The 26,215-nt window shown below is 35.8% G+C and overlaps 1 protein-coding gene across 3 annotated transcripts in view; it reads left to right on the top strand.

The window, feature by feature from the left end:
- Positions 1 to 25,087, top strand: part of LOC138711897 (solute carrier family 2, facilitated glucose transporter member 8-like) — a 140,329-nt gene extending 115,242 nt beyond the window's left edge. For all 3 annotated transcript variants that reach the window (XM_069843179.1, XM_069843178.1, XM_069843177.1), the window contains 2 exons: positions 17,485 to 17,620; positions 24,512 to 25,087. In XM_069843179.1, coding sequence (XP_069699280.1) covers positions 17,485 to 17,620; positions 24,512 to 24,856 — 481 coding nt within the window. In that variant the 3' untranslated portion in view covers positions 24,857 to 25,087. The remainder of the gene's footprint in view (positions 1 to 17,484; positions 17,621 to 24,511) is intronic.
- Positions 25,088 to 26,215: the final 1,128 nt, after the last annotated feature.

Below are 26,215 nucleotides of genomic sequence, written 5' to 3'. Positions count from 1 at the left end.
GAATGTCGCCACAAACAACACTCTGAGGACTTGGACATTCCTTGTCACCTATATATGAAAATCCAAAGCTAATGTAATCATCATTGTACTTTCTTTTCTTTACACATGGTTCACTATTGTCGCATTAATACGCGTCACTAGAAGCCGAATGACCTGTTCACACAGTACTAACTTGCAATTTTGTTATACCCTGTTTCTCTTTGAAACTTCCACTATTAAACCAGTTATCCATTTTAATGGGAACAGAAACAATTCTCATACACAATTGACAAGTTACTGCATTTGCCACAAGGAAAGAAGAAGTAGGCTACTGTTGAAAATAGAAAATTAAATTTAAGTTTGTTGAAATTCCACATTAACGTCTAAAATCAAAGGCCTGACCACCATGTAATGGTTACTTTGACGGGTCGCGGTACTGTTGTTAGTATTGTTAGAACATAAAGAAGCTGACAGACTCAATTTCCATTATAGCGAAATCAAATGCATTCCTAACGTTGTTACATATATAACTGTAAATCAGGCATTCGCGGTAAATATTATAATAATAATAATTATTATTATTATTATTATTATTATTATTATAAATAATGTGAAAGCGACGTGAGATTCGAACTCACGACCAGCGTCCCGCAAGAGAGCAGGTCGCGCGTGAATCGACACGGGCTCCACGGAGCACTGGGGGACGGCGCGCGGCGGGGAGAGGAGAGAAGATGTTGCGACACGCTGTTCCGCGGCAGAGAGGGGAAAGGGCGACGCGGCGAGGGGAGGTTGCGCGCGCATCTTCTGCTTGCCTAGAGAGGCCGAGAAGTCCGTCGAAGTGGAAATCCAGATTATTCGAGAGTGGAATCTTTCGCGAACTCTCGAGAAACTATAGTTTGGTTATAAAAGAGAAAAGATTCATCCATTCAGTCAGTAAACCAGTGTTGTTACAGTCAATGAACAGAGCAAGCCACCCAGTCTTGTGTACCGGAGTTCGACTTGAGTGTGCGTCCGCAACTGTGTCACCATCCGAAGGCCTGAGCTCGAGTGCAGTGGACCGCAGTTGGAGGGACCTGAGTTCGAGTGCAGTGGACCGCAGTTGGAGGGACCTGAGTTAGAGTACAGTGGACTGTCTCTGAAGGTCTGTGGTTCGAGATACTGTGAACTCGAGTGACTGAGCTAGAAGAACTGTGAAATCAGAACTGACAGTTCTGATTTGTAAATAGTGCTTTGTGAACATTAGTTAAAATTCAGTACATTGTTCTTCTCAATATTCCAAGTAAATTGTCATTGTCGTCTGTGGAGTGCAATAACGAATACTGTGTTACTGTGTGGAGAGCAAATCCCATTGTTGACGGGAGTGAAGTCAAATTGTAGAGAGTGAAGAGTTATTGTTGAGATAATAAAATTACATTGTTGTTCAGTATAAAACGTTACAATAATATAATAATGATAATAATAATAATAATAATAATAATATTATTATTATTATTATTATTATTAATATTATTATTATTATTATTATGACAATGTCGCAGAAGTGAAGGAAACAATAATAGGCCTAACCTCGAATCCCACCATTACGGAAAAGTTTTGGCGAACACCTTGAAATAGTTTGCGAACCCCTTACAGGTTCGCGAACCATAGGTTGGGAAACGATGCACTAGTGCACCTATGGCTGCTGGCGGATATGCTGTATTCCAGTGGCGGGTTTCGTTCATGTAAGAAATTACGTAACTTGTTACTGGAAAGGAGTTTAATTAAGCATAAAATGGTCACGTATATATTCAAATAAGCATATGCCTATTTTATATAATTACTAACTACTCAGTATGTTCGTTTATGATGTCAATAACTAAAAAATATGTCTCTTCTTAAATTGAGGGGTCCAGTGAAAGAAGAGGACAATCCACAAATCTTGATATGCAGGATATCTAATTATTTCACTGCGATTTTTACCTTTCACCTGAGCCCAAGGCTACTAAATTTTTGGCTGTTGTGCATCTCTTTCAAACTCGATAGTTGGGTCTACTATTGTTCCTGTGTTCTTTTTCCTACCAATGACAACAATATGTTTTCATCTTGTTGAATTATTTTCCGATATACAATGCACTTCTTCATGGATTTCTTATCCTTGTTGTTTTAGGATGTCAGCAAGCATTGTCCTTACCCTGTGATGGCAGTTGTTCCGCAGTAACTCAGTCTTTCGACACAAAGCTAACACATGTCCTAGTGTTTCAGTCTCTTCACAGCTTGGGTGGCGGAAATGGGTTGTGTTGAATGCTCTACCTGGGACTGACCGTACTGCAGAAAGGTTGCATGACATTTTCACCGAATTAATATATTCAGATGATGACAGGCCTATTTTATTGAATATCCAGGAATTTTTCCTAGGAAATTCCGTATAAAAATTGACACCTTTACCCTTATGATGCAGTTGACACCATAAAGAAAAAAAATATCTTTTTCTTAGGATTTCTCTCAGTTGCTGTCCTTTCTTTAAGTTCGGAAAATCATTTTCAAAGATATTAAGATTTGTTAAAGCATGTGGTCTTTCAGTGTTAAGATCCCTGACAAAAATTAAATAGATATCATTTGTATGTAAAAGTTCAGTGCATATATTCAAATGTTGAATGCTAACTTCCCACTCCTCTCGAATGATACCAAGCACTCAAAGTTTTCCAGAAGCGTAGATCATGACAGTAGGTGTGTCATCAGGAAGCATCATTATCTCCTTCACAGAGCTTCTTATAAGCTTATCAGTATCTCTTAAAACTGTTTTAGAGATCTGGGTTAGAGGAGCGCATTGTAGGGAATAGACGAATCTTGGCCATATAATTCCTTGATAATCTTGATCTTTTGTTCTGCCTTAAATAATTGTGACTTTGTTAAAGAGTGCAGATGTGAAGCCAGAGATGAAAGTACTTTCCTTTTATCAAAACAGATTTCATCATTAAAGTCTACACCTAAATATCGGATTTCCTCTTTTTAATTTGAAGTGATGAAATAGCTGAACCCTATAGAGATACTATTTGTCCACTGAATAGGAGGCGTTTTCGTAGAGTAGTACATTTGCTTTTATCAGGATTAATTTGAAGACCAATGGTGGCAAGACTGCCCTCAGCTTTGTTGACTAATGAGATAATATGTTTTTCAGAAGAACTTATTAATGTCAAGTCATCCGCAAATGTAAGGGCAGATTACTTAGGAAGTTCTTCAGATAAGCTGTATCCATATGCTTTTGAGATATCAGGATCTGTCAGATTTTGAAGTACACCACCTAAGGCTAAGTTGAACAATATGGGAGACAAAGGAGAACCTTGAGGATCTCCACAACGTACAATGATTGGTTTTATTGTCTTAAAATCCAGGTCTATTTGGATGATGTTTTCAAATAATAAAGTTTTGGTCACAGCATAGAGATTATGTGGAAGACCTAATGAATGAAGGGTTTGTGATATATGGTCATGTCCTATGGAATTAAAGGCTTTTGACACATCTAAGAAAACAATAGTGCAATTTTTTATGTTTCGTTTGGCTGATATAAGGCATCCATTCATTATAGCAGAATTTGTATGGGTTCCAGGAATAGGTATGAAACCCGATTGGAAAGGGTTTAGACCGATGATGGCTCGTAATTTAGAATCAATCACTCGTTCAAAAAATGTCTAATCACTAAAAAAATAGTGATAGGTCGCCACTCCTTAATCTTATTTGCATCACCTCCTTTATAAATAAGTACCGTAATTTCCCATAACTATGGTCCAGGCACCCAACTATGGTCCAAAACGCATTATGTACTTAGTCCCCCAAGAGTTCGGTGTTTGCCATTTAAGGCGCCACTGTGTTGGAATTATGTTCCCCATAGATGCTTCTATCTATCATTACACGTGGCAATGATATGAATGCTTAACAAGGCCAGTGTGCATCGTTCTATTGAATGTGTGAAGACACGAAATCATTCATTTTGTGTTTGTCTGTTTTATTAAGCTCTCCTCTGTAGAACCGGTACGTTATAGATATATGATTCTTTGTACAATTAAACCTGGCTATATAGTGTTTACATTCACGTATTAATTATACTGGCAGAGGTTAAGGACTCTGCGTGAAAAATGTTTAACCTCAAGGCTAGAAGTTAGTCCTCAACTATGTACCACAATTTTTCGTGGGCCATAGTTGTATTTCATTTTGAAATATTTGTTTCAATAAACTGTGATCATTGTGATTATTTACTTCTGCAAATACGGTATCTCAGTATATTCTAAAGCACCATTTAACATTATAGTCAAATAAACAAAGAAACAGGCTGTTCCAGTATCAATGGTACTAGCACGAATGATGGTCCGGTAAAACAAAAACTTCAGGGTAGAAGGAAAACAACCGTCCCTGTGAGTGACTATGAGAGCGATGAAATTGAATTGGATGCAGATTATGATGTTTCCGGTGTTCTCTCCATATTTACAGACAGTGAGTCAGATATGGAAAAGAAGACGAAATCTGTTAAAATAATGCTAAAGACACATAGTTGTATGGTAGATACTTATGAGGAGGAATTATGGCCGGGGAAAGTTTTGGAAGTGTTGGAGCTATTGTTTCATGTGTAGTAAGAAGCGGCAATTACTGAGGTGACGAGAAATGGAAGACATTTTATTATATAGAAAGGAAAACATAATAAAACAAATTGAAGACCCCAAATGCGTCTCGAAAAAGAGAGATCTATTTTCAATTTCAGAATTACATGAGAAGTGGAGATTCAAAGGATCGAAATAAGCCTAATGAATGTAGTTCTCAGTACGATAAATAAACATTATCAGTGAATTTATTTGCATAATATTTTGCTAAGAATGTCTTAGTTTATTTTGATACCGTACTTTTGTTCTTTAATATACACTCACCTGCAAAAAAAACCGGGCCAACTACATTTTCTTTAAATTTTTTTTTTAATTGTAGGTTTATATAAATAATTGTAGGTGTGGTGAGGTTCATTTAGTTATTCATTTATTTTGTGATACGTAACACTGTAATACTAAATACGTAATAGCCAACAATGATCTGAAAAGAAGATTCGTTCTTCTTGTAATATTGTGTGTACATTTCTCGGACTCATTTCGAGCTAAGCTGAAGATGTCTACAGACTGGTAAGCTCTTTTGAGGCAGTATTGAAGTACTTCATTATACACAAATGTCACTAAGTCCTACCGTTTCAGAAAAAGTGGTTGCATTGATAGAAGGTGGAAATAGTCAGCGTTATGTGGCTGCAGTTCTTGGGATTCCTTGATCGACCGTACAACGAATGTACCATCGCTTTAGAGAGACACGAGTTTATATCAGGAGACCCGGTTCAGAGAGAAAACGAGTAACTTCGGCTCGTGAAACCATTTTATTGTCCTAAACACATTAAGAAATCGCCATTCCACAGCTATTGAGACCAGAAGAGCCTTCCAGAAAATAAGACAATTAACGTGAGTGAGGGAACTGTAAGAGAACGTCTGGATGAATGTGGGCTGATTCCAGAAGACCAGCTAAAGGCCCAGAATTTCTCCAGCAACATCATGTTGAACGATTAAGTTTTGCTCACAATCATGCTAATTGGAACCTGGGGGAGTGGCGACGAGTGCTCTTCACAGATGAATCGAGATTTAGTTTACAGATGGACGTGAAACAGTGTGGAGAAGAGAAGGAGAACGTTTTTCTTCATGTTCCTTCAGTTCACGTGTCAGTTTCCAAGGTGGATCAGTAATGGTATGGGGTGCTATTTCGTATGAAGCTCACACAGAACTTGTTTTCATAATGGAGGTGCTTTGACTGCTCCAAGATACATGAAGAAGGTCTAATTTAACATGTGGTACCATATGCCCCACTTATTGGTGAAACATTCATGTTAATGCATCACAATGCACGCCCTCATGCTACAAGAATCGTGGATGAGTTCCTTCACGACGTTGGATTGAATAGGATGGCATGGCCAGCAAGAAGTCCTGATATAAATCCTATTGAACATGTGTGGGTTCTGCTAGGGAAGCAAGTTAGAAGTCGCCTAACTCCTCACAGCAACTTACAACAGCTCAGAAATGTTCTAAGTAAAGAGTGGAATCCGAAATGTTCTAAGTAAAGAGTGGAATAGAATCGACCAGACTGCAATCCAGAATCTGATCGAAGGGTTGAATCGGCGAATGGTAACAGTCATACAGTCACGGGGAGGTAAAAGCCGCTATTACCAACATCTGGGTGGCCACAAATTGAGTTGAATATTTGGAAGAAAATTGATATAATTTGTAAGTTTTTACACCTTTTAATTATATCCATTGTTTGGCGTTGAAAGTAATAGCGCAAGTGATAATAAAAAGAGTTTTTATCTGGCAAGCAATGTTTTCTTCGTTTCATAATGCGTTTTCTGATTATCACCTCATAAAAAATTGAGAAACTTTAGGTGGTCCGGTTTTTTTGCCGGTGAGTGTAGTTGTTCATTATTGCAGAAAAATGTCTTTCACATTTCACTTGTTTATTGAGTATTTATGTAATGTGTACTAATAAAAAGAATCCACGTACTTTTCACTTATTTTTAATATTTCTGTGCTAGATTATGTTTCCACCCTTAAATTAGAAACTCAATGTAATGATTTACGAATAATTACAGCTCCAGCTAAGGTCCACTTGAAAGCATGAATATATGAGTGGACCATAGTCAGTCAGGTCAGGTTTCAGAGCTGGACACAACACAAGCACTGCTCTACTTAAAGTGATCGAAGACATTCGTGAAGCAATCGACTCTAATAAAGTAACAATACTAACACTTCTTGACCTTAGCAAAGCTTTCAACTCTGTAAATTTCGACCTGCTCACCCATAAATTGAGAAATCTGCATTTGTCAGAGAATGCTGTGAGTTGGTTCGAATCCTACTTACGGGAAAGACAACAATGTGTTGTATCCGGGAATCGAAGCTCTTCCTGGCTTAACATAACATCAGGTATACCACAGGGTTCGGTACTCGGACCATTGTTGTTCACAATATATGTCAGTGATATTACATCTCATGTAAGGCATTGTAACTATCACTTGTATGCTGACGACCTTCATTTGCTACATCTCTTCCCGCTTATATCGAATAAATGACTCTATAGATAAATTGAACGAAGACATTGACTCGATTGTGACATGGACAAAGAAATTCCATCTTAATATCAATCCTGGAAAGACACAAGCAATCATATTAGGACACAAACGGCAAACCGACGCTGTAAAGCACCTCGACATTTCCCCCGTTAAAGTAAGTACAGTGCATATCCCTTTCAGATCTTCGGTAAAAAATCTTGGCATTCACATGGATAATAATCTCAACTGGGACATGCAAATCACAGAAACCTGCAGAAAAGTATATTCTATTATTCATGTGCTAAAAAGGATAAATGTTCATCTTCCCTCTGGCTTAAAAAAGTCCCTTGTGCAGACCCTTGTATTTCCCTATTTTGACTATGCTGACATTTTACTGACTGACCTTTCCAGCGACAACAAAATGAAACTTCAACGTGCTCATAATTTGTGTGTACGTTTTGTAAGCAATGTTCGTAAATATGATCATATTACCCCATCCCTGGAAGCAATAGGTTGGCTTAAACTAGATAAGAAAAGAAATTTACATTCACTTCTCTTTCTCTCGAAATCTTGAACTCTTCTATTCCTTTGTACCTGTCGTCTCGCTTCACTTACCTTTCTTCCCACCACAATCTGAACACACGCTCTCGCCATGAAACAATACTAACAATACCATCCCATCGCACCTCCTCATACTCATCCTCTTTCACAATAGCCCTGCCAAGACTCTGGAACTCGCTACCTGCTAGCATCAGGGGCTGTCGAAATAAAATTCAATTCAAACGCAAACTTACTAGGCACTTGGTCAGTAATTGAGACTCGTTCAGACATGGTTTCTTGTAAATAGTTCTTTTAATCTACCACAAAATATCTCAATATCCGGTAATTTCATCACTATAGAATTTTGTTATTGTAGGCTTAATTTGTAATTTAGTAAATACAAAAATATTCTTTGTTCTTAACTTCTATGATAAAATGTCTAGCTTTCATTAATCAGGTATTCTTGTCGTACTTTAATTTTTATTGTAATTGTAATTGTAAATTTAATATTAATTGTAATCTTATTGTTCATGTTATAGTTGTAATCCCCTGGTAGAGGGGCAGAGAAGGCCTGACGGCCTTATCTCTACCAGGTTAAATAAATAAATCTAATCTAATCTAATAGTTGGGCAACTCAGAATACAACTATGTACCAATGCTTATTATTTTTTTAACAGTTGTAATTAAATAATTTCAAACACATATGCCAATATTTATGTAATATAAACTTACAAGAGTCCGAAGCCAAAATTTCACTTAATCTGGATGAATAGTACTGTATATACAAAGAAAAATGTGACAAATGTGGACCATAGTAGTTAGGGGAAACTACGGTATTTTCTCGTGCCACTTTCAGTTACTTAGGTATGTAATTAAATTTAGGCATGGCATTGGACAGCAAAATAAGAAATTTTGTAGTTTTGAGATGTCTCAAGACTCAAACCGTAACTTTGTCAAGACCAGGAGTTATGTCGACTTTAATACCAAAGAGTGCCTTATGAACTTCAACTTCACTAATTACATCTTCAGAAAAGTCATGATGAAGTGGTTCCTCAGAAAAAGAAGAAGGTAGATTATTTTCTTTGCTAAATGTTTTAGTGAAATGTTCCGTTATGGAAGAAAGTGGGATTTTGCATGACTGCTTGTTTGATTCTGTCAAGAGTTTTCGGGCAACTCGGCATCTATGATTGTAGAAATTGTATTGAGCGACCTCAGAATCTATTTTCTTTTATTTTTTTCCCCGTTTTCTCTTTATTGTCCTTTGTGGATTACAAGAAGATTGATAAGTATGCGAGCTTTTGTATTTATTAGATTTGTTATAGTTAAAGTAACGAATTGAAAGGTGAACAGGTCTGGCAGTTCTGCTATTTGATTGAAAGGAATGTTAGCAAATCAGCAATTAATCTTTCGATATCATCTTTAGTTCCATCTAATAGTATGTCAGAAAGTTTTGTTTCCCATTCTTGCATAATATAACTTTCAGTAGGACTATCTTTTTGTTGGTAATTATTAATGAAAGTTTCAGAAGTGTTATAGGTAAGATTATCATTAGCTAATTGTGAATTTGATGTTACATTTGGCGTTTGATATTTAGTAGCTAATGTGTCTCTCCTGGATTGTGGGTGCACTTTTTGCAACTTGAATCTTAATTCCCAAATTCGATTTACATGTTTTTCTTTACAAACTGGGCATTCAAAACATACTATTGACTCATTATGATCCTGATATTTTTTATTCAAGAGCAAAAGTTATATTAAACTGTAGATATAATATGTATTTTGTGATCGTTATTTCTGTTGTCATGCAGAATTTAACAACAAAGGTTCAGTCTATTACTGAAGAAGAAAACATCACCGAAAAAAAAAATTCATCATTAAAACGCGCATCCACGATGCCTGTAACTTTATCAATGATTCGCAACAAACAGTATTACAAGTTTTATATAATATATTCTAAAGTTATCTGATCACAGATGTATATAATCGTCTGAACTGTAGAGCTTCATATTAGATTTGCATATCAGTGTCACGGCCCACTATACTATAGTTATAGTAATACCATATAAACACTACTAAAAGGACTGCCTCCGTGGTGTGTTCACAGTATTTATACTGTGGTCTGTTGGTCAGCATGCTGGCTTCTAGGATTCTAGATCTGGAGGTTCCTGGTTCGATTTCCAGGTTCGGCTCTCGGTGAATTTTTCTTGAAGAAGAAACATACCTGCGTGTATAGAATCTGGAAATTTGAATGAATGTGATTGTACATGGTTAATGTTAATTAGCCAATGATAAAAAATATAAAATATATAAAATACAATATATCAGGACTGTCGCTGGGCAGTAACCTGAACACACGTTTCAGCGTCACATGGTTGACAAGTAAATCCATCTGTTATCACAACCATAATGCACTAATAGATGGTATAGAGTTACCAACAACGGAAAAAAGAATTACAAAGATATTCTTTTCATTCGTCTGAAATTCAAAGTATGGCATACTACTGATTAATCATCATAAATGTTTTTTTATGTAATAGAACTATTTTTTTAAATTTGAAAATCCACTATTAACTCGAAAACTTTAAGCAATTGAAACATTTCGAAAACAAATTTGAAATCAACGCGACGCTTTCCGTAAAAATTCGCAGTTCCAAAAGACAAAAGTTTAGTCACTCTGCATACGGAAGTCCGCCAGACAAAAATACACCCTTGATTAACTCGCTGTAACTCGGAAACTAGTAAAGCTTTCGAATTGCAACCACTTTTAAAACTAATTTTCATTTCTTCTGAACATTTCTCTCCCTTTGACTACCTATCTAAATTGAAAAATAAAAAAGTTTGCCGCTTACGAACTTTTGAGGAGTCAATGTCTATTTTGAACAGGTCACTTCGAAGTAAGTATTTTATTCTCGCTTTCCAAAAAAAAAAATGTTGATTTCGAATTTTTCTATGCTTTCCTTAGACATTTACCTATGAATCCTGCAAATTACATCCCGATTGATGGACTATAATAAGAGTCACGACATGACCATTTTTAACGGTGATGCAATTAGAGTCCTCGTCTGCTAGCTACAGACTACCCTCCACTGAACGCCCGCACCAGCAAATGAAGTTTTCTGCCTCTCCCTTCTGCACCACCATGTATATTTCAATACACTCCTTACCCGATACCCATTTCAGCGAGTGCTGATGACCACTGCTGTGAAGTATAAATCATAACTCAATTTTTAAAATCAGTGCTGAATGTCCCTTATTTTTTTTCTATTTTTGGGAACCTTAAATTAACATTATGCATTACAGGCCTAATGTTCACCTCCGTATTTGTTGTCGACAAGAGAATCTCTCACACGCATAAATGTAACTGAACTAAACTGTAAACTGGAAGTAAACTACATTTATTTGCTTTCAAATGTTACTTTCCTCGACATGCGTGAATCAGGTCTTCGGTGCGGTATCAGCACAAGTTGTGGCCAACGTTGCATTAGAAATATAGTACTACATTTGGATCATACACAGGTTATCGGACAATAAAATTAATTGGACATGAATAACTACTTCAGTTCATAAATTTATCTCTGTTCATCTCAAATGGTTGGTTAAATGCCAAACAGCAGCTGTTCAGCAGCCTATAGATACTATTGTACTAATGTATTATTTTCTAAATTCATAAGTGTGGTGATGCACAGGGCAAGATGAGGAAATTCCATACATTAAAGAATATACTCTTACTCTATGTTCTGTAGTCAGATATAGGAACTTTGTTTACACTTAGGCTCTAAACAAAACAGTTAGGCATTAAATGAGTATTATATCTACATGATACCTGAAAAATAGCAATCATTATATTGTTTCATGCTACACATTTGTGTCATAAACATCTTACTCATAAAATGTAATGGTCAATTTAAGTCATTAACATGATAAATGGCTGTGATTTGAAAATTATTAAAAAAAATTAAAAAAATGGTCTCTAACGATTTTGTTTTCGATATTCTAATTTGTCATAGTATTATATACGAAGAGAAAGTTAATTACTCTTACTCTGTAAGAAATCCGATTTGTTTTTCTATGTCCCTGAGGGAAAAAAAAAATAAAATAAAGAGTTTTGACGATCCGTCTATTTGTACACAATCATGCTCAGTATCCACGGGAAATGATGTACTAGTCTGCATTTTAATTTTGTTCAGATGATTTCATTAAAAAAAAGATGTATTGTTAATCGTTTAGTTATGCTCATTTCAGAAATGATTTCCATTTTGATTCGTCACGTGAAATTTTAACATACCGTAGGAATGTATCATTTTATGGTTTTTATTCATTTAATCACAAATATTGAAACAATATTTCAATAAGAAACAAAAGTTTGCGTAAACATACTGTACGTTAAAAATTCTCAAAATAACTGCCCTAAGTTTTCTCCACTGTTTTAAAATAAAAAGGAGAAACGGTGATCTATCTATTTTCAAATGTCCTCTATGTCGACTTCCTTGTAGATACTACTACCTTACAGACTTTCTTCAACGTCCAAAAGTAACCACACATCATATGCTCTTCACTGAAACGTCCTAGATGACTATGATGACGCAGAATTTCTGCACTGAAATATCATATGTACTTCGGTACCTACATCATAATAATATGATATGCGAAAAATAATTACTTAGTGATTTATGACGGCGGTTACTTCGTCGGATCCCGGCCACTTAGTCACTCATAACGAGTGTATCTCTGCACATGTATGGGCATTGTGCCACTGTCATACATCTATGACACAGTGCATGAGGGTAGGCCACTAGAAGGAACCAAAGAGGTGGAACTTAAACTGAGAGGATTCGATCAGACATGGGGATGGGAATCCGGTGTGGCTTAGTGGATAGAGCGTCAGCACGTAGAGTTGAAAACCCGGGTTAAAATCCCAGTGACGGAGAGAATTTTTCTGTTTCACTCATCTTTCATCAGAATTATGATTTTTCTTGTTTACAATTACTACGTTTAGGACCTGATGATTAAGGATTTAGATTAGTATATTAATCATATTCCCTGTAGCACAACTTCCAAATTAATTATTGCCAGTTATTTAACCGTCAACGTATTTACTGAATGTTTCATAGGCAATAGAGTGTAAAGCAAAGGGATTAATAAAGTAATTAACACAGCATTTTAATACCTCCACACCATGCTTGGCGTGGAGCAGTAGTTAAGCTACTTAACTTCTATGCAGACAGTTCGAGTTCGAATCTCCGTGGTGAATTTTTTGTTTTGTCCTTTCTTTTATTTTTACCATGTCTTTTAGTGTAATATAATCAAATAATTTTGCTGCGTTAATTCATGTTACAGATAATTATAAAAATGGTGAAAATTTGTGGTTATAATACCAGGAAATCAGGATATATTTTGTCATCAGAATTATGGTTTTTCTTCTTGTTTAAAATTACTACGTTTAGGCCCTTATGATCACGGATTTAGATAAGTATGATAATTATATTCCCTGTGGAACAACTCGAAAATTAATTATTGCCAATTATTTAACCCTCAACATATTTATTGAATGTTCCTTAGGCAATCGAGTGCAAAGCAGAAGAGATTAATAAAATAATTAACACAGCATTTTAATATAAAAGCCCCTTTGTCGTCTTTAGTGTTACTGTCATCTAACGTGAAAAGTTTTTATTAACACACAAGATAATAAAGCAAAAAGTATTGCAAGGATAAAAAAATTGACGAAAACCTGTTATATTTTCACTGATGCATTTAAAAGGTAACAAAAGAAGAATTTAGTAACTCCAAGAAGATTTGAACTTGCAACTTCACGAATTCGTAGCTAACGCTCTACTAACTACGCCAAGATTTATACTGCAGTCAGAATGGCATTGTAACGAACAATGGTCGTACTCCACTTGAGAACCTGTTATACAGTATATAGTGTTTGTGTTACAATTTTCACTGTTTAAACACTCAAACCGATGTCTGTTTTAAATATCGTATATGAATTATTTTCTCGAAAGGTTTTAGTGATTAATAGTTGTGTTCTCCATTACAACTAGTAGAATAATATACGCATTTTTTTTTAACAAATCCTAGCTGTCCCGAGCGCTCACGGAAGTACCCGATTCGAACTTAGTCTCTCAGACGCCGGCCACTTTCATTTTGACCAAGTGTACAGTTGTCAAAAGAAAGTGGCCGCACTCGTGAACAGCGAATATTTTCAAAGTCCACTTCGGGTCACGGCGATGTTACACGATGCATGTTCTTTTAGAAGGAGTTCCGGAACTATGAAATGATTCCATATCTGCGCCTCGTAGACCAGCGGTAGAGCTCGCTTAATGATTTGTAGTTGTGAGTTCGGGCCTTGTTCAAGTTTTCATTTTATTTTTTAATCGTTCTTCAGCGATATAAATACTGCATTATTCAAATTATCATTCATATTCTGGTATCGTTCTTTTATCGATATGAATAATATTCAAGTTATTTTTATTTTATCGTTCCTTTAGCGATATATATATATATATATATATATATATATATATATATATATATATTCAAGTTATAATGTGTCATATTCTGTTATCGTTCTTTAGCGACGTGAATAATATTCAAATTATCATTTGTATTCTGTTATCGTTCATTAGCGATATAAATAATATTCAAATTATCATTTGTATTCTGTTATGGTTCATTAGCGATATAAATAATATTCAAATTATTATTTATATTCTGTTATCGTTCTTTATCGATATGAATAATATTCAAGTTATTTATATTTCATCGTTCCTTTAGCGAAATATATAATATTCAAGTTATAATTTGTTATATTCTGTTATCGTTTTTTAGCGACGTGAAAACTATTCAAATTATCATTTGTATTCTGTTATCGTTCGTTAGCGATATTAATAATATTCAAATTACCATTTGTATTCTCTTATCGTTCGTTAGCGATATAAGTAATATTCAAATTAACATTTGTATTCTGTTATCGTTCTTCATCGATATGAACAATATTGAAGTTATTTATATTTTATCGTTCCTTTAGCGATATATATATATATATATATATATATATATATATATATATAATATTCAAGTTATAATTTGTTATATTCTGTTATCGTTCTTTAGCGACGTGAATAATATTCAAATTATCATTTGTATTCTGTTATCTTTCACTATCGATATAAATAATATTCAAATTACCATTTGTATTCTGTTATCGTTCATTAACGATATAAATAATATTCAAATTATCATTTGTATTCTGTTATCTTTCACTATCGATATAAATAATATTCAAATTACCATTTGTATTCTGTTATCGTTCATTAACGATATAAATAATATTCAAATTATCTTTTATATTCTGTTATCGTTCTTTATCGATATGAATAATATTGAAGTTATTTATATTTTATCGTTCCTTTAGCGATATATATAATATTCAAGTTATAGTTTGTTATATTCTGTTATCGTTCTTTAGCGACGTGAATAATATTCAAATTGTCATTTGTATTCTGTTATCGTTCGTTAGCGATATAAGTAATATAAATTTAATGTTAGGTTTAGAACAATACTGCTGCCTAATACGAGTGCTAGTTTTTTCTTTTTATACTGTTATATTATTAAATTATATTATTCTGTAACATAATAAATTGGAAAGGTGTCACGAGGATTTGAGCCTGATAAGTTGACATTTCAATTCCAAATTTCGCGACATCCGACGTTCCTACGTTCTTCCGACTGAGCTATGTCATTTACCTGGTATTAACGTAATTCAGCGCATTGTCAGAAACACTACAACTGAACATTCATTTCAATTATATTCTGAATATTTAATAATGATATAAAAAGGTTACGTTTATGACAATAATATTTGTAGTTGTAATACCAACTGCAACAGTAGCAGTGTTAACAGCAGCAATGATTAAGGACGTATTGCGTGGATACAGTTCAATACAGATTTTCCGAAAACGAATTACGACACTGAGGTCGAGATTATAATATAATTACATTCTTCTTGACTCTGTGGACTCTATGTTTGAAAATGATATAGTTATTAATAAGACTCTAACAAGTATTTATATTATTATTTCCTAATTGAAGATTATATATTTTTGGTATAATGAATGTTTTGCTGTTATTTTAAGGCCTAGGTAGAGGCTAATTCTCTGAGGAAACCACGACGCCATTTCTGCCTGCGACTTTGACTGACATAGCTCCAAAAGGTGCAGGAACGAATGAAAATATAATATGGGCTGTGGTTCATCTTGGTTTTTCGGCATCCGAGGCAGGTAGGCGTTTTAACGTTTAGTAAGAGCAAAATTATCAATGCTCGGCAATTTTTGGCCGAAAATCTGGGAGTGGTGGAAGAAAAATTTCAACACAGCAACAGGAAGCCAGATTAGTGGCAGAGGTTGAAAGAAATCCCTTTCATACCGCTGCTACTTTGAGGGCAGTTGTTAATTTCCATGGACACGACCAGACCGTGAGAAATCGTTTAAGGGCCGCCAATTTGAGATCTCGACGTGCCATTCCTAGGGAAGTTCATAAGGAAGAGCATATAGAGGAGCGTTTAGTCTTTGCAGTGGGAAATGGTGATCGGGATTGGAAAAGAGTAATCTTTTCTGATGAAGTCACATTTTCTACTACAAAGGAAGGATACACTCTTGTATATCGTCCTCCTGGTAACCGATTCGACCACAGATACGCCGCCATGCGTACCCGCAGTGGTAGAGTATCTGTGTCGTGTTGGAATTCTTCAATTTCAGCAGGAATCATCCAGTCCGCACATCTCAATTGATTCGGGACTGGTTTGCGAGGAGACAGGATATTGAATTGATAGACTGGCCTCGTCGCTCTCCGGACTTGAACCCTTTAGAGAATATGTGGGCACAAGTAAAGAGGCATATGCGGAAAAATTGGCCCAATCCCCCTCCAAGACGCCCTGATGATTTGTGGAAGCTCGTCCATGGTCCCTGGGATGCCGTGACTGAGAACAGTCGGTATTTGAAAACACTAGTCGATTCCATTCCCACTCGGCTGCAAGATGTGATTGAGATGGAAGGAAGATGGACTAAATATTGAATCGTGGCTTTTTGTTTTTTTTTTTTTGGTTTGTTTTTGATTTTGTTTTGTTTTTTTTTTTTTGAACTTTTAATTGTTTTAATTTTCCAAGGCAGACGCCTGTAAGTTTGTTTTGTTTATGCCACGAAAGATATTTTTGTTGAGAATATAATCTTTCTTTCCATTTACAGCCATTATGTCATAATAAATAATGACACAGTCATGGCATAATACGTTCATGAACCTGATGTTAATTACTAAAACAGTCATAAAAGAAACAGAAACAATTATATTTTCTCTCTCTCCTAAAAAAAAAAAACAAAAAAAAACATAAAGAGCATTAGTTTGTGTTCGAACGCACTACCTTACGAACACTTGCCCGAAACGCTACCATTACGCTACAGATTAATACGGAAAAGCTTTCATTCTGACTGTAGATATCAGGCCACGTGGTCCAACAACATGTAACATCATCTGTCTCCGAATTGTAGCTGAGATACCCGAAGGGAACTTTGTGTCTAGAGAGCGGCCACTTTTTTTTTTGACACCTGTACTCAGAGACAGTGACTACAGATCAAGAATCATCTTCTCGATAAGTTTGATGCAAATTTAATATTGTGCATCTGCATGACCAAATTATATTTTACTGTTTTTTGTTTTACAAGATCATATTGCTTTCGTTTCAACTTTGTCTAATGAAAGAAAAGGAAATAAAAAATTTGAAACACATTCTGTCTTCTTTTAGCATGGCAATGCGTTCAAATTTAACTTCTTTTGAAAGCCAGAATTCTAGATTTAAAATGTATCTTATCGTTACAGATGTGGCCGTCGATTGATGTCACTGTTTTCGGGGTTGCTGATGACGTTCTGCATGTTCGGACTTGGACTCTACTTGGAGCTGAGCACAGGGAGTAACCTATCTTTCATCTCGCTCGTCCTCATTCTCATCTATATCGTGAGTTGACACCACTGAACTGCCTTCAAATAAACCATTATTATTTTATTTAAGTAAACTAGAGAGGAAAATATATATTGTAAAGTCGTAAAAATGTATGGTTTTTAGGTAGTTTATGTGTCTACGTGAAGCCTTTTCTCACATAAAAAAGAATTTTGTGCATGTTCTTTAACTACGAATAAATTCATACAGTATGAGGAGAATTCACAATAGTTAAAATAAATTTAGCACATAAATATTTTGAGATTGACCCAATTCTCAATAGTTCAAAATGTTTAATAAATAAATTTAATAACAAGTACGCATGTTCTCAAAATATTAAATTTAATTACATTTCAATACGTATGATCCTGAAATAATTAGTTTATAGTAATAGTTGTAATGTACAAAATTACATCTCAAATAGGCAATTTCTGAAAAAAAAAATCCAAACTTTAAAAATATTTGCATGGATTAAAAATATTTTTGAAAATTTTCTCTTTAGGAGACAAAGTGGGATAGGTATTGCAGATTGGTTTGCTTGCGGCAACTACATACCCGTCCGTTAGTAATATAGTTATCGATGTCTGTAGATTTTCTTATCACCAATCTTGCAAATATTAAAATTCACGGTAGGTAAAGAAGACAGTGATATCTTAAAAAAATAAAAGATAACTTCGACAGTGTAAATTTTAAATTATTCATACTTTTCTGCAAACCCAGCATTCTGCAGTCTTCTCACTTTTCCACCTTCCTCCTTTTCTCCGCATACAATTCATATATCTTCATATTGTCTTTAGTCAGTGACCCAGCCAATTCCTTTCTCTCTTCTTGATCAGTTTCAGCATTATTCATTCTTCACCCATTCTTCCTAATATACTCCATTTCTTATTCTGTCTGTCCATTCCACATGTTCGATTCTTCTCGTTATCCATATTTGAAATAATTCAAATCGTTTTTCTTCACTTCGCCGTATTGTCTGTTTCTGCCATACAATGTCACATTCATTCAGTCGACCTGGTGGGCGAGTTGGTATAGCGCTGGCCTTCTATGCCCAAGGTTGCGGGTTCGATCCCGGGCCAGGTCGATGGCATTTAAGTGTGGTTAAATGCGACAGGCTCATGCCAATAGATTTACTGGCACGTAAAAGAACTCCTGCGGGACAAAATTCCGGCACATCCGGCGACGCTGATATAACTTCTGCAGTTGCGAGCGTCGTTAAATGAAACATAATATTAACATTAATTCATTCATAGTTTTATGCCCAAGGGAAGGTCATTCGCTGCAAACCGAGTATTCTCCAACCTTTCAATTTTTTTTTTTTTTTTTTTTACTTTTATTTAGTCTCTGCATACGATCCACATGTCTTAATGTCGTCTACCATCTGACATCTTCTTCTGTCCCGAATTTTCCTCCCGTTAACCATTCCTTCCAGTGCATCCTTCAGTAGGCAGTTTCTTCTCAGCCAGTGACCCAATCAATTCCTTTTTCTCTACCTCATCAGTTTCACATTGTTCTTTATTCATCCACTATTTCTAGCACAGTTTAATTTTTTATTCTATTTGTCCATTTCACACGCTCCATAAGTTATCGATATTTCAAATGCTTCTTGTTCTTTCTTCTTGACATCATCGCCAACTCAATGTTTCGGCCCTATACAATGCCATACTCCAAAGCAATTCACTATTCTCCTCCTTAGTTCTTTTTCCATAGTTTCGCAGAATATGCTCTTTTTTCTATTAGTATAGTCTTCTGCTAACAACGCCATATCATCATCATCATCATCATCATCATCATCATCATCAGATCTTATCCTCATTATTCTTCTTTCTCCTACTATCACCCTTCCCATGTTCTGGAAACAATACATTATTAAATTCTCCAGGTAGGTGTTAGACAGGGTAGATGATAAAGGGTATTCTTGTCGTAGTTCCCTCTAATATTTCTTTTCCTATCCTGACTTTGACTCATTGTTTTATATAAAGGACAGCCTTTTCTCTTTCCAATCCACACAAATTTTCTTCAGGATCTCCGTACATTTATTCCATTCCACTCTGTCAAATGGCTTTTCTTGATTCGCAAATACTATATACACTTCTTTATTCTTCTCGAAGCATCTTTCGACGATTTGTCGCTTCCTTCAAATTAATTACTACATTTTTAAATTTTGAACGCTCTCTAATTTCCTTATTTGAAGTGAAAAAATTAATAAAACAAAACATATATCAACGTAGGAAATTGCTATAATTCGGTTATTTTTTTCTACTTAAAGTATGTAAAAACGAAATGCAGTTTCGTCAGGTATGTATTGTGCAATCGCCATAGACTCTCTGCATAGATATCTGTGTAGGGATTTTTGTCTTGATAAGCTAACGTTAATACCTATTGATAGTGACACTGAAATCCTTCATAGATCGTGAAAGTAGTAAATGCCCACAGTTCAATTGGATATGTGTGTATTATGGTAAACCCAATCGACTAATTATAAGGGAATTCTGGGAAATATGGGCACGTAGGGAATATGGGCAATATTACGTTTTCATGTCGAAACTCTTGCAACAAATTATGTTTCGTCGCTAATAACGGTTAGTATAAAGTTACAGTATCGTAATAGTTGCTGTGGGAAGCGCGCTGTACAGTATTGTCTCGTATTGTTGTTAAAACAGCCATCTAAAACGTGAGTATTGACTTCCAAGTATACTAAAATTTCACAATACTTATTTTAGATTACACATGAACTTTAGAAAATAGTTTGAATCTAATAGTATAGCCTACATGCAGAATACACATCTTGAACTGGCGTTCTATTTCGTCAGATGTTGTTTTGTGAATATTTACGGTATTGCCAACTGTTGAAAGTAAACCCTACATATGGGATAATATGGGCGCTAATGTTCGGGGGAATATGGGCAAGCATTACACTTCATGAAAATGATTCTTCAATCTTGATCAAAATGGCCTACAAATGATTACAAGAGCGAAAGATGTCATTGCACCCAAAGAACACAAAGTGGTGCATTGCATTTACCCTAAAGGAACCATTACCTTTGTGGCCTGCTTCAATGCAGCAGGGAACTACTTTCCTCCAAGTATCATTATAAATGGAATGAGGAAAATAATGACTGAAATAACAGCTGCCTGCTATCAGTAAGGTGTACTTCAACAAGCAATCTGCTTAAACTAACGGAGATATGAGGTGTGATCATTAAATTCCGAGACCTGTCCCATAAGTGGAAATAAAATTACCTCATTTCAATTTAGCTGCCTTTCCCTTCAAGGTAGTCCATTTGGGCAGTTATACACTGATCCCAACGTGTCTGCCATTTTTGGAATGCCTCCTAGAAGTCGCGTTCTTGAAGCCTGTCAAGCACCTTCTGCGATTCGCGTTGGATGTCCTCCACAGTGCCAAAACGGTGACCCTTTAGCTTGAAGTTCATCTTCGGAAACAAAGAAAAAATTCGCAGGGGGCCTAATCTGATAAATACGGGGGTGAGGAACGACGATAACCTCATTACGGGTGCAAAACTGGAGTGTTGCGAGAGCTCTGTGAGCTGGCGCAATGTTGTCATGGAGCATCCATTTATTCTTTGTCCAGAGTTGTGTTCGTTCATATTCAAAATGGACGTGAGGTTCATTATGCACAATTTGTCGACTTCTTTCGACATTTTCGGCAGAGTTGCACGTGTGTGGTCGACCTGGCCTCTCGTCCTCCTTCAGCGATGTTCTGCCATTTTTGAAACGCGAATGTCACTGAAAACACATCGCCTGTCTCACTACTTCATTCCCATAGGCTTGCTTCATCATTCCATGGGTTACGGTTGCCGATTTCCAAAAGAATTTGACGTTGGCTCTCTGCTCCAGTTTCGAGTCCATCGTGATTTCGCAAATGCTCGGATGCACGTGCTAACAAAACCTTGTGTAACACAGTCTCAATGAAGATAGCGTTTCGAAACGTTGTGTCGCGTCTCTTCAAGGTCGTCTAGTATCACTGCTGCGCACGCGTGTCAATCACTTGATCCCTTCGCCCATAGCAGAGACAATCTCGGAATTTAATGATCATACCTCGTATACTTTTCTCAATAATCAAAAACTTCGTTGCTTATTTCAACATCAGTAAGCATGCACTTATGATTTTGATAGTAGATGGACGTGATTCACATAGTTGTAATCCTGACACTCTTAACTTTGCAGTGGAAAACGGATTATGCATATTTTGTCTTCCTCCACACACCACAGCCAGGCTTCAATCAGCAGATAGGGGTCTGTTTGGTTCTCTGAAGAAAGCTTACAATAACGGTGCTACAGCTTTCTTCAGACTACATAGGAGACCTTCTAAGAAGGTCGAGTTTGCTTCCATTGTGAAAGAAGCATGGAACAGATGTGTCAATGTATGTATGTCTGGCTGTAAATGCCTTCCGAGCTTCAGGCCCTTTTCCACTGCACATGAGTGTCATTCCTGATTATGCTTACATTGGCACTGCAGCATCAGGTGACAAACCTATAATTCACACAATTCCTTCCACTGATTCAATTGTCTTTGAATCTCCACACGTTTTTCATCGCCAAAGAGTCACACCATCTGTCAAAGGCGTTAAGCAATAACCATCACGAATTGCATATACAATATATAATATAGTTAATACTGTTATATTTTCAAGTATTTTAAATGTTTCTTCACGTCTTTCAGTTTACCGTGATTCACATCATTAATGCCCATTTTACCCCCCACACTCGAGGGAATATGTGCAAAACACATTAACTTGCATTTTCCAGTTTTACTTGCATACGTTTAGTAGTAAGCAGTCAGGATTCTTATATTATAATATAGCTAAATTGTTAAGAAACATATCCCAGCTGTAAAATTAATTATTAAAAAAACCTAGAGATATTGCATCCGAAATAGTACTAAGGTGCCTATATTCCCCCTACTTCCCCTATTCGTGCTGTAATTGTCTATGAATAGGTTTTCTCTTGCTAGAGTTGTTCAAAAAAGGAAATGGTATAGAATGTCTGGAGGACAAACGTGCTTCTTCCATTTTGAATTGTCATCAGTGAGCCCTAGCTGATTGTCATTACAAGATGTCATGTAGGCCTTCATGCCAACTGTAGATCCGAGTTGTTAAGTTCCACAAATCTGTGAATGGCAACACGAATGTGATGTGTGACAACCAAAGGTAACTGTGATATTTGATAATTAACTATCCCTGTTTGATTTCAGATACCATTTCTTTTTCTCAGTGTACTTATTATTATTCTATTCAGCTAAATTATAAAAATGAAGGTTGGCGGGGTCAGTTTAGTACGCTTATTGAATCTAAAGTTTGGAAAGGTGAGTGTATATATATATATATATATATATATATATATATATATATATATATATATTTCAATTTAAAGACGCTATTTTTCGTTCCAGAAACAATGACACGGAATTACGTTACGTAAATTGGGTTCAAGAGCCTTTCGAAACTACACATGGGAGATCCTTCAAGGCGTTTTAGATCAAATAAAGGGAAAGAAAATCAGCTCAAAGTGATCTGTTTTTAATTTTAGTGTGTTTAAAGGAACTTTTCGTCAAGGACTGACAATTAAAAGAAGAGGTGGGCTTATATAATTATGTTTTCACCTAGAATATTTCTTTTTTCAGCATTTTTACGTACTACAGTATGTGATAAATGAATATTGTTCTTTGTTTTGATGTTGTTTCTATTATTTTTGATGACTTGTAGAGAAAATGGTAAATTTATAACTTCGTTGGCAAATATATTTGAAAATTGAAGAAATTAAAATATAATGTTCTATTTCTACCAAAAATTAATCTTGTAACTTTTGAGAATATGAAGAAATGTTTCTGATGGGGTGAGAAGAGTACCAAGTATCTGCTTATGCTTTTTCATAGGAAAACCAGCTTGTACTAAATTGACCCACTCGATGGAATAACTTTAGTACAAACAAACAAAACATTTAAACCATTGTATTGCATGTAGAACCTTGCACAGTAACTTAAATTTATTATTAGAGTTGAGGCTTTCACAAAAAAAAAAAAAAAATCAAATTGGACAGAGAAAAAATATAGTCTACAAATATGTCAAAAACGTACTAAATTGATCCCATTTTACGGTATTTTAATATGAACATATACTCAAGATAAACGCATGTAATATATTTGAAGTAAGTAAGACTTTTTAACAATATTTGTTAATAAAGAAGAGAAGACCTAATATCTAAATCTGAGAAAATATTAACAATATTATGATAAGTATAGTATAGTAATACAAATGAAGTAATCAGTAATGGAAAACCTTACTGAAATCAATAAGATCGATGTGAAGACATCGTTGTAGTATGTGAATGAAGAGAATTTATATTAATAGAATTACGGTTGAACTAAGTGTATTTTGAATGGTGAAGTGTATGACATTCTTTCATACTTAAGTTCTTGTTTAAAATTCATATCAAGATTTCCTTCTCTGTTTCTTAAGAACGTTACGTAAAATCGGTTCCCATATGAACTCATTTTTCCCGTTTATTGTTGTGGGATACACATTCATTTAAATGGTGTCTCTACTTATGCGTTCCCATTAGTCTAACTAAAATATTGTTCTGATCTGATCAAACAAAATCAGGTGATCGCGAGTGTTGCAGTATTAAATTTCCTCCGTAGCCTGCTTGTCCGGTTGATATAACCTCATAAAATCCATATAGTATTTCAAAAGAAATGCTTCCACACAAATTTCAGCAGAAATCACATTTTCAGTAAAATGAATAATGAAAACATTAATTTCGGTAAAAATCTTGTGAACTATTTTTCGCAGCTTCCTATAACAAGCCTAAGGAAAAATAGACTACACACATTTTATATTGGCATTCCAAGCCTAACGCTTATGTTCAATATGTGCTTTATTGTCGCAGGGGGCCACAGCGGCGGGTTTCAACACGATCCCATGGGCGATGCTGGGAGAGCTGTTTCCCGTACGAGTGACGGGTGTGGCGGGCGGCCTCACCACATGCCTCTCCTATTCCTTCAGCTTCGCAGCCACTAAACTATACCCCAGCTTCGTGCACCTCTTGGGCGGGAGTGGAGGCGTCTTTTTCTTGTACGGTGCCGTGTCGGGCATCGCTACCATATACCTTTTCTTCTTTCTGCCTGAAACGTTCGGAAAGACACTGCAGCAGATCGGTGATGAGTTCGTGTCCTCGCACTCCGGTGTCCACAGCTGCTGCTGCTCCAAGTCGTTGGACTTCGAGTCCGCATGAAGATTATTTGGAATCTTCTGCACACATCTCTGTGTAAATATGAACTTTAACATCTTGCACAGCGGAGATTGAAAAATTGGACTGTTACTTTTCAGTGTTATGTTCATGTATCATCGTAGGCAGGAGCATGAGAAGTAGATACAATAACACACATATAAAAATACTTCCTACATTGAAATTGGCTGCCTGCAATTTAAGAAAGTTCTCAACATTCGTTTACCTCGCATTAAACTTTCAACTAATAACCGGTAATAAAATTCACTTGGATAAAAATCTAGGCTGTAAAAGAATCATATATAAATTCCCAGTTAGAATGTGCTGCGTGTTAGATATTTGACTGATCAGTAAATATTATTTAAACATGATTAACGAAGATAACTCGTGAAAAGTCGTCTATTTACGTTTACCCTTTTTTTTTCTCTCTCTCTCTCTCAACGAGCTAGAATACTTCCAGCTCGTTGCTCTCTCTCTTGTAGAAAGGAGGGACCCGAAGGCTAGCACTGGAGCCTGAGGTTTATTGTGCTTACCACTCCTACTCTTTGAATGATTAGGTAGCAGAACGGCCGTGCTCTTGTACAAGTACATTATGCCGTACCGTGAATTTAACCCGGGCTTTTGTATAGATGATGAAGATATGTGAATTAATGATGGCGAAATGAGTTCGAGGTCCAACGCCGAAAGTTACCCAGCAATTCTGCTTCGATTGGTTGAGAGAAAACCCCGGAAAAAACCCCAACCAGGTAATTTGTCATAACCAGAATTCGAACCCGGGCCCGCTCGTTTCATGGTCAGACGTGCTGACCATCACTCTACAACAGTGGGCTATGTTTTCCTTTGAATTGAATAAAATACTGAACTCCAAGTTCATCATGCACGCGAAAAATATTCCCGGACTGATCATGGCATTCTTGTGCCGTATGGACCTAAAATCGTGATACAGATCTTACAAAAAATTATTTTGGAAAATCTATTATCTTGAATGGAATGTAACTTGGGGAATGTATATAATAATACAGCTATATGTCTGCTGTTCTGTATGTAATTTATTTGAAACGATGGTAACTATGATGTCATCCTCTCTGGTTTATTTCCTGCTATCGATGTGTGAAAGTGATGTAGGTAAGTTATTACGTCGCAAGATGTCAATGTTATAATTGCTAGAGTTGTGATGTATAGGCTAGTATTCTGACATTTGAAAATTAGGTAACTTATTAGTAGTTTAGAGTTGGCCATGACAGGATGTTCTGTTAAGTGTAGTCCACCGATTACGCCTACTTTGTTTACTTTAAGTGGTATTTTAAGAGTGTGCAGAGTTGCTTTATCTTTTGAAGGCTGTATGGAATTATTCTGTTGTAGTGA

Source organism: Periplaneta americana, chromosome 13 (genome assembly GCF_040183065.1).
Source record: "Periplaneta americana isolate PAMFEO1 chromosome 13, P.americana_PAMFEO1_priV1, whole genome shotgun sequence".
NCBI lineage: Eukaryota > Metazoa > Arthropoda > Insecta > Blattodea > Blattidae > Periplaneta > Periplaneta americana.
This window is presented reverse-complemented; position numbering and strand designations above follow the sequence as displayed.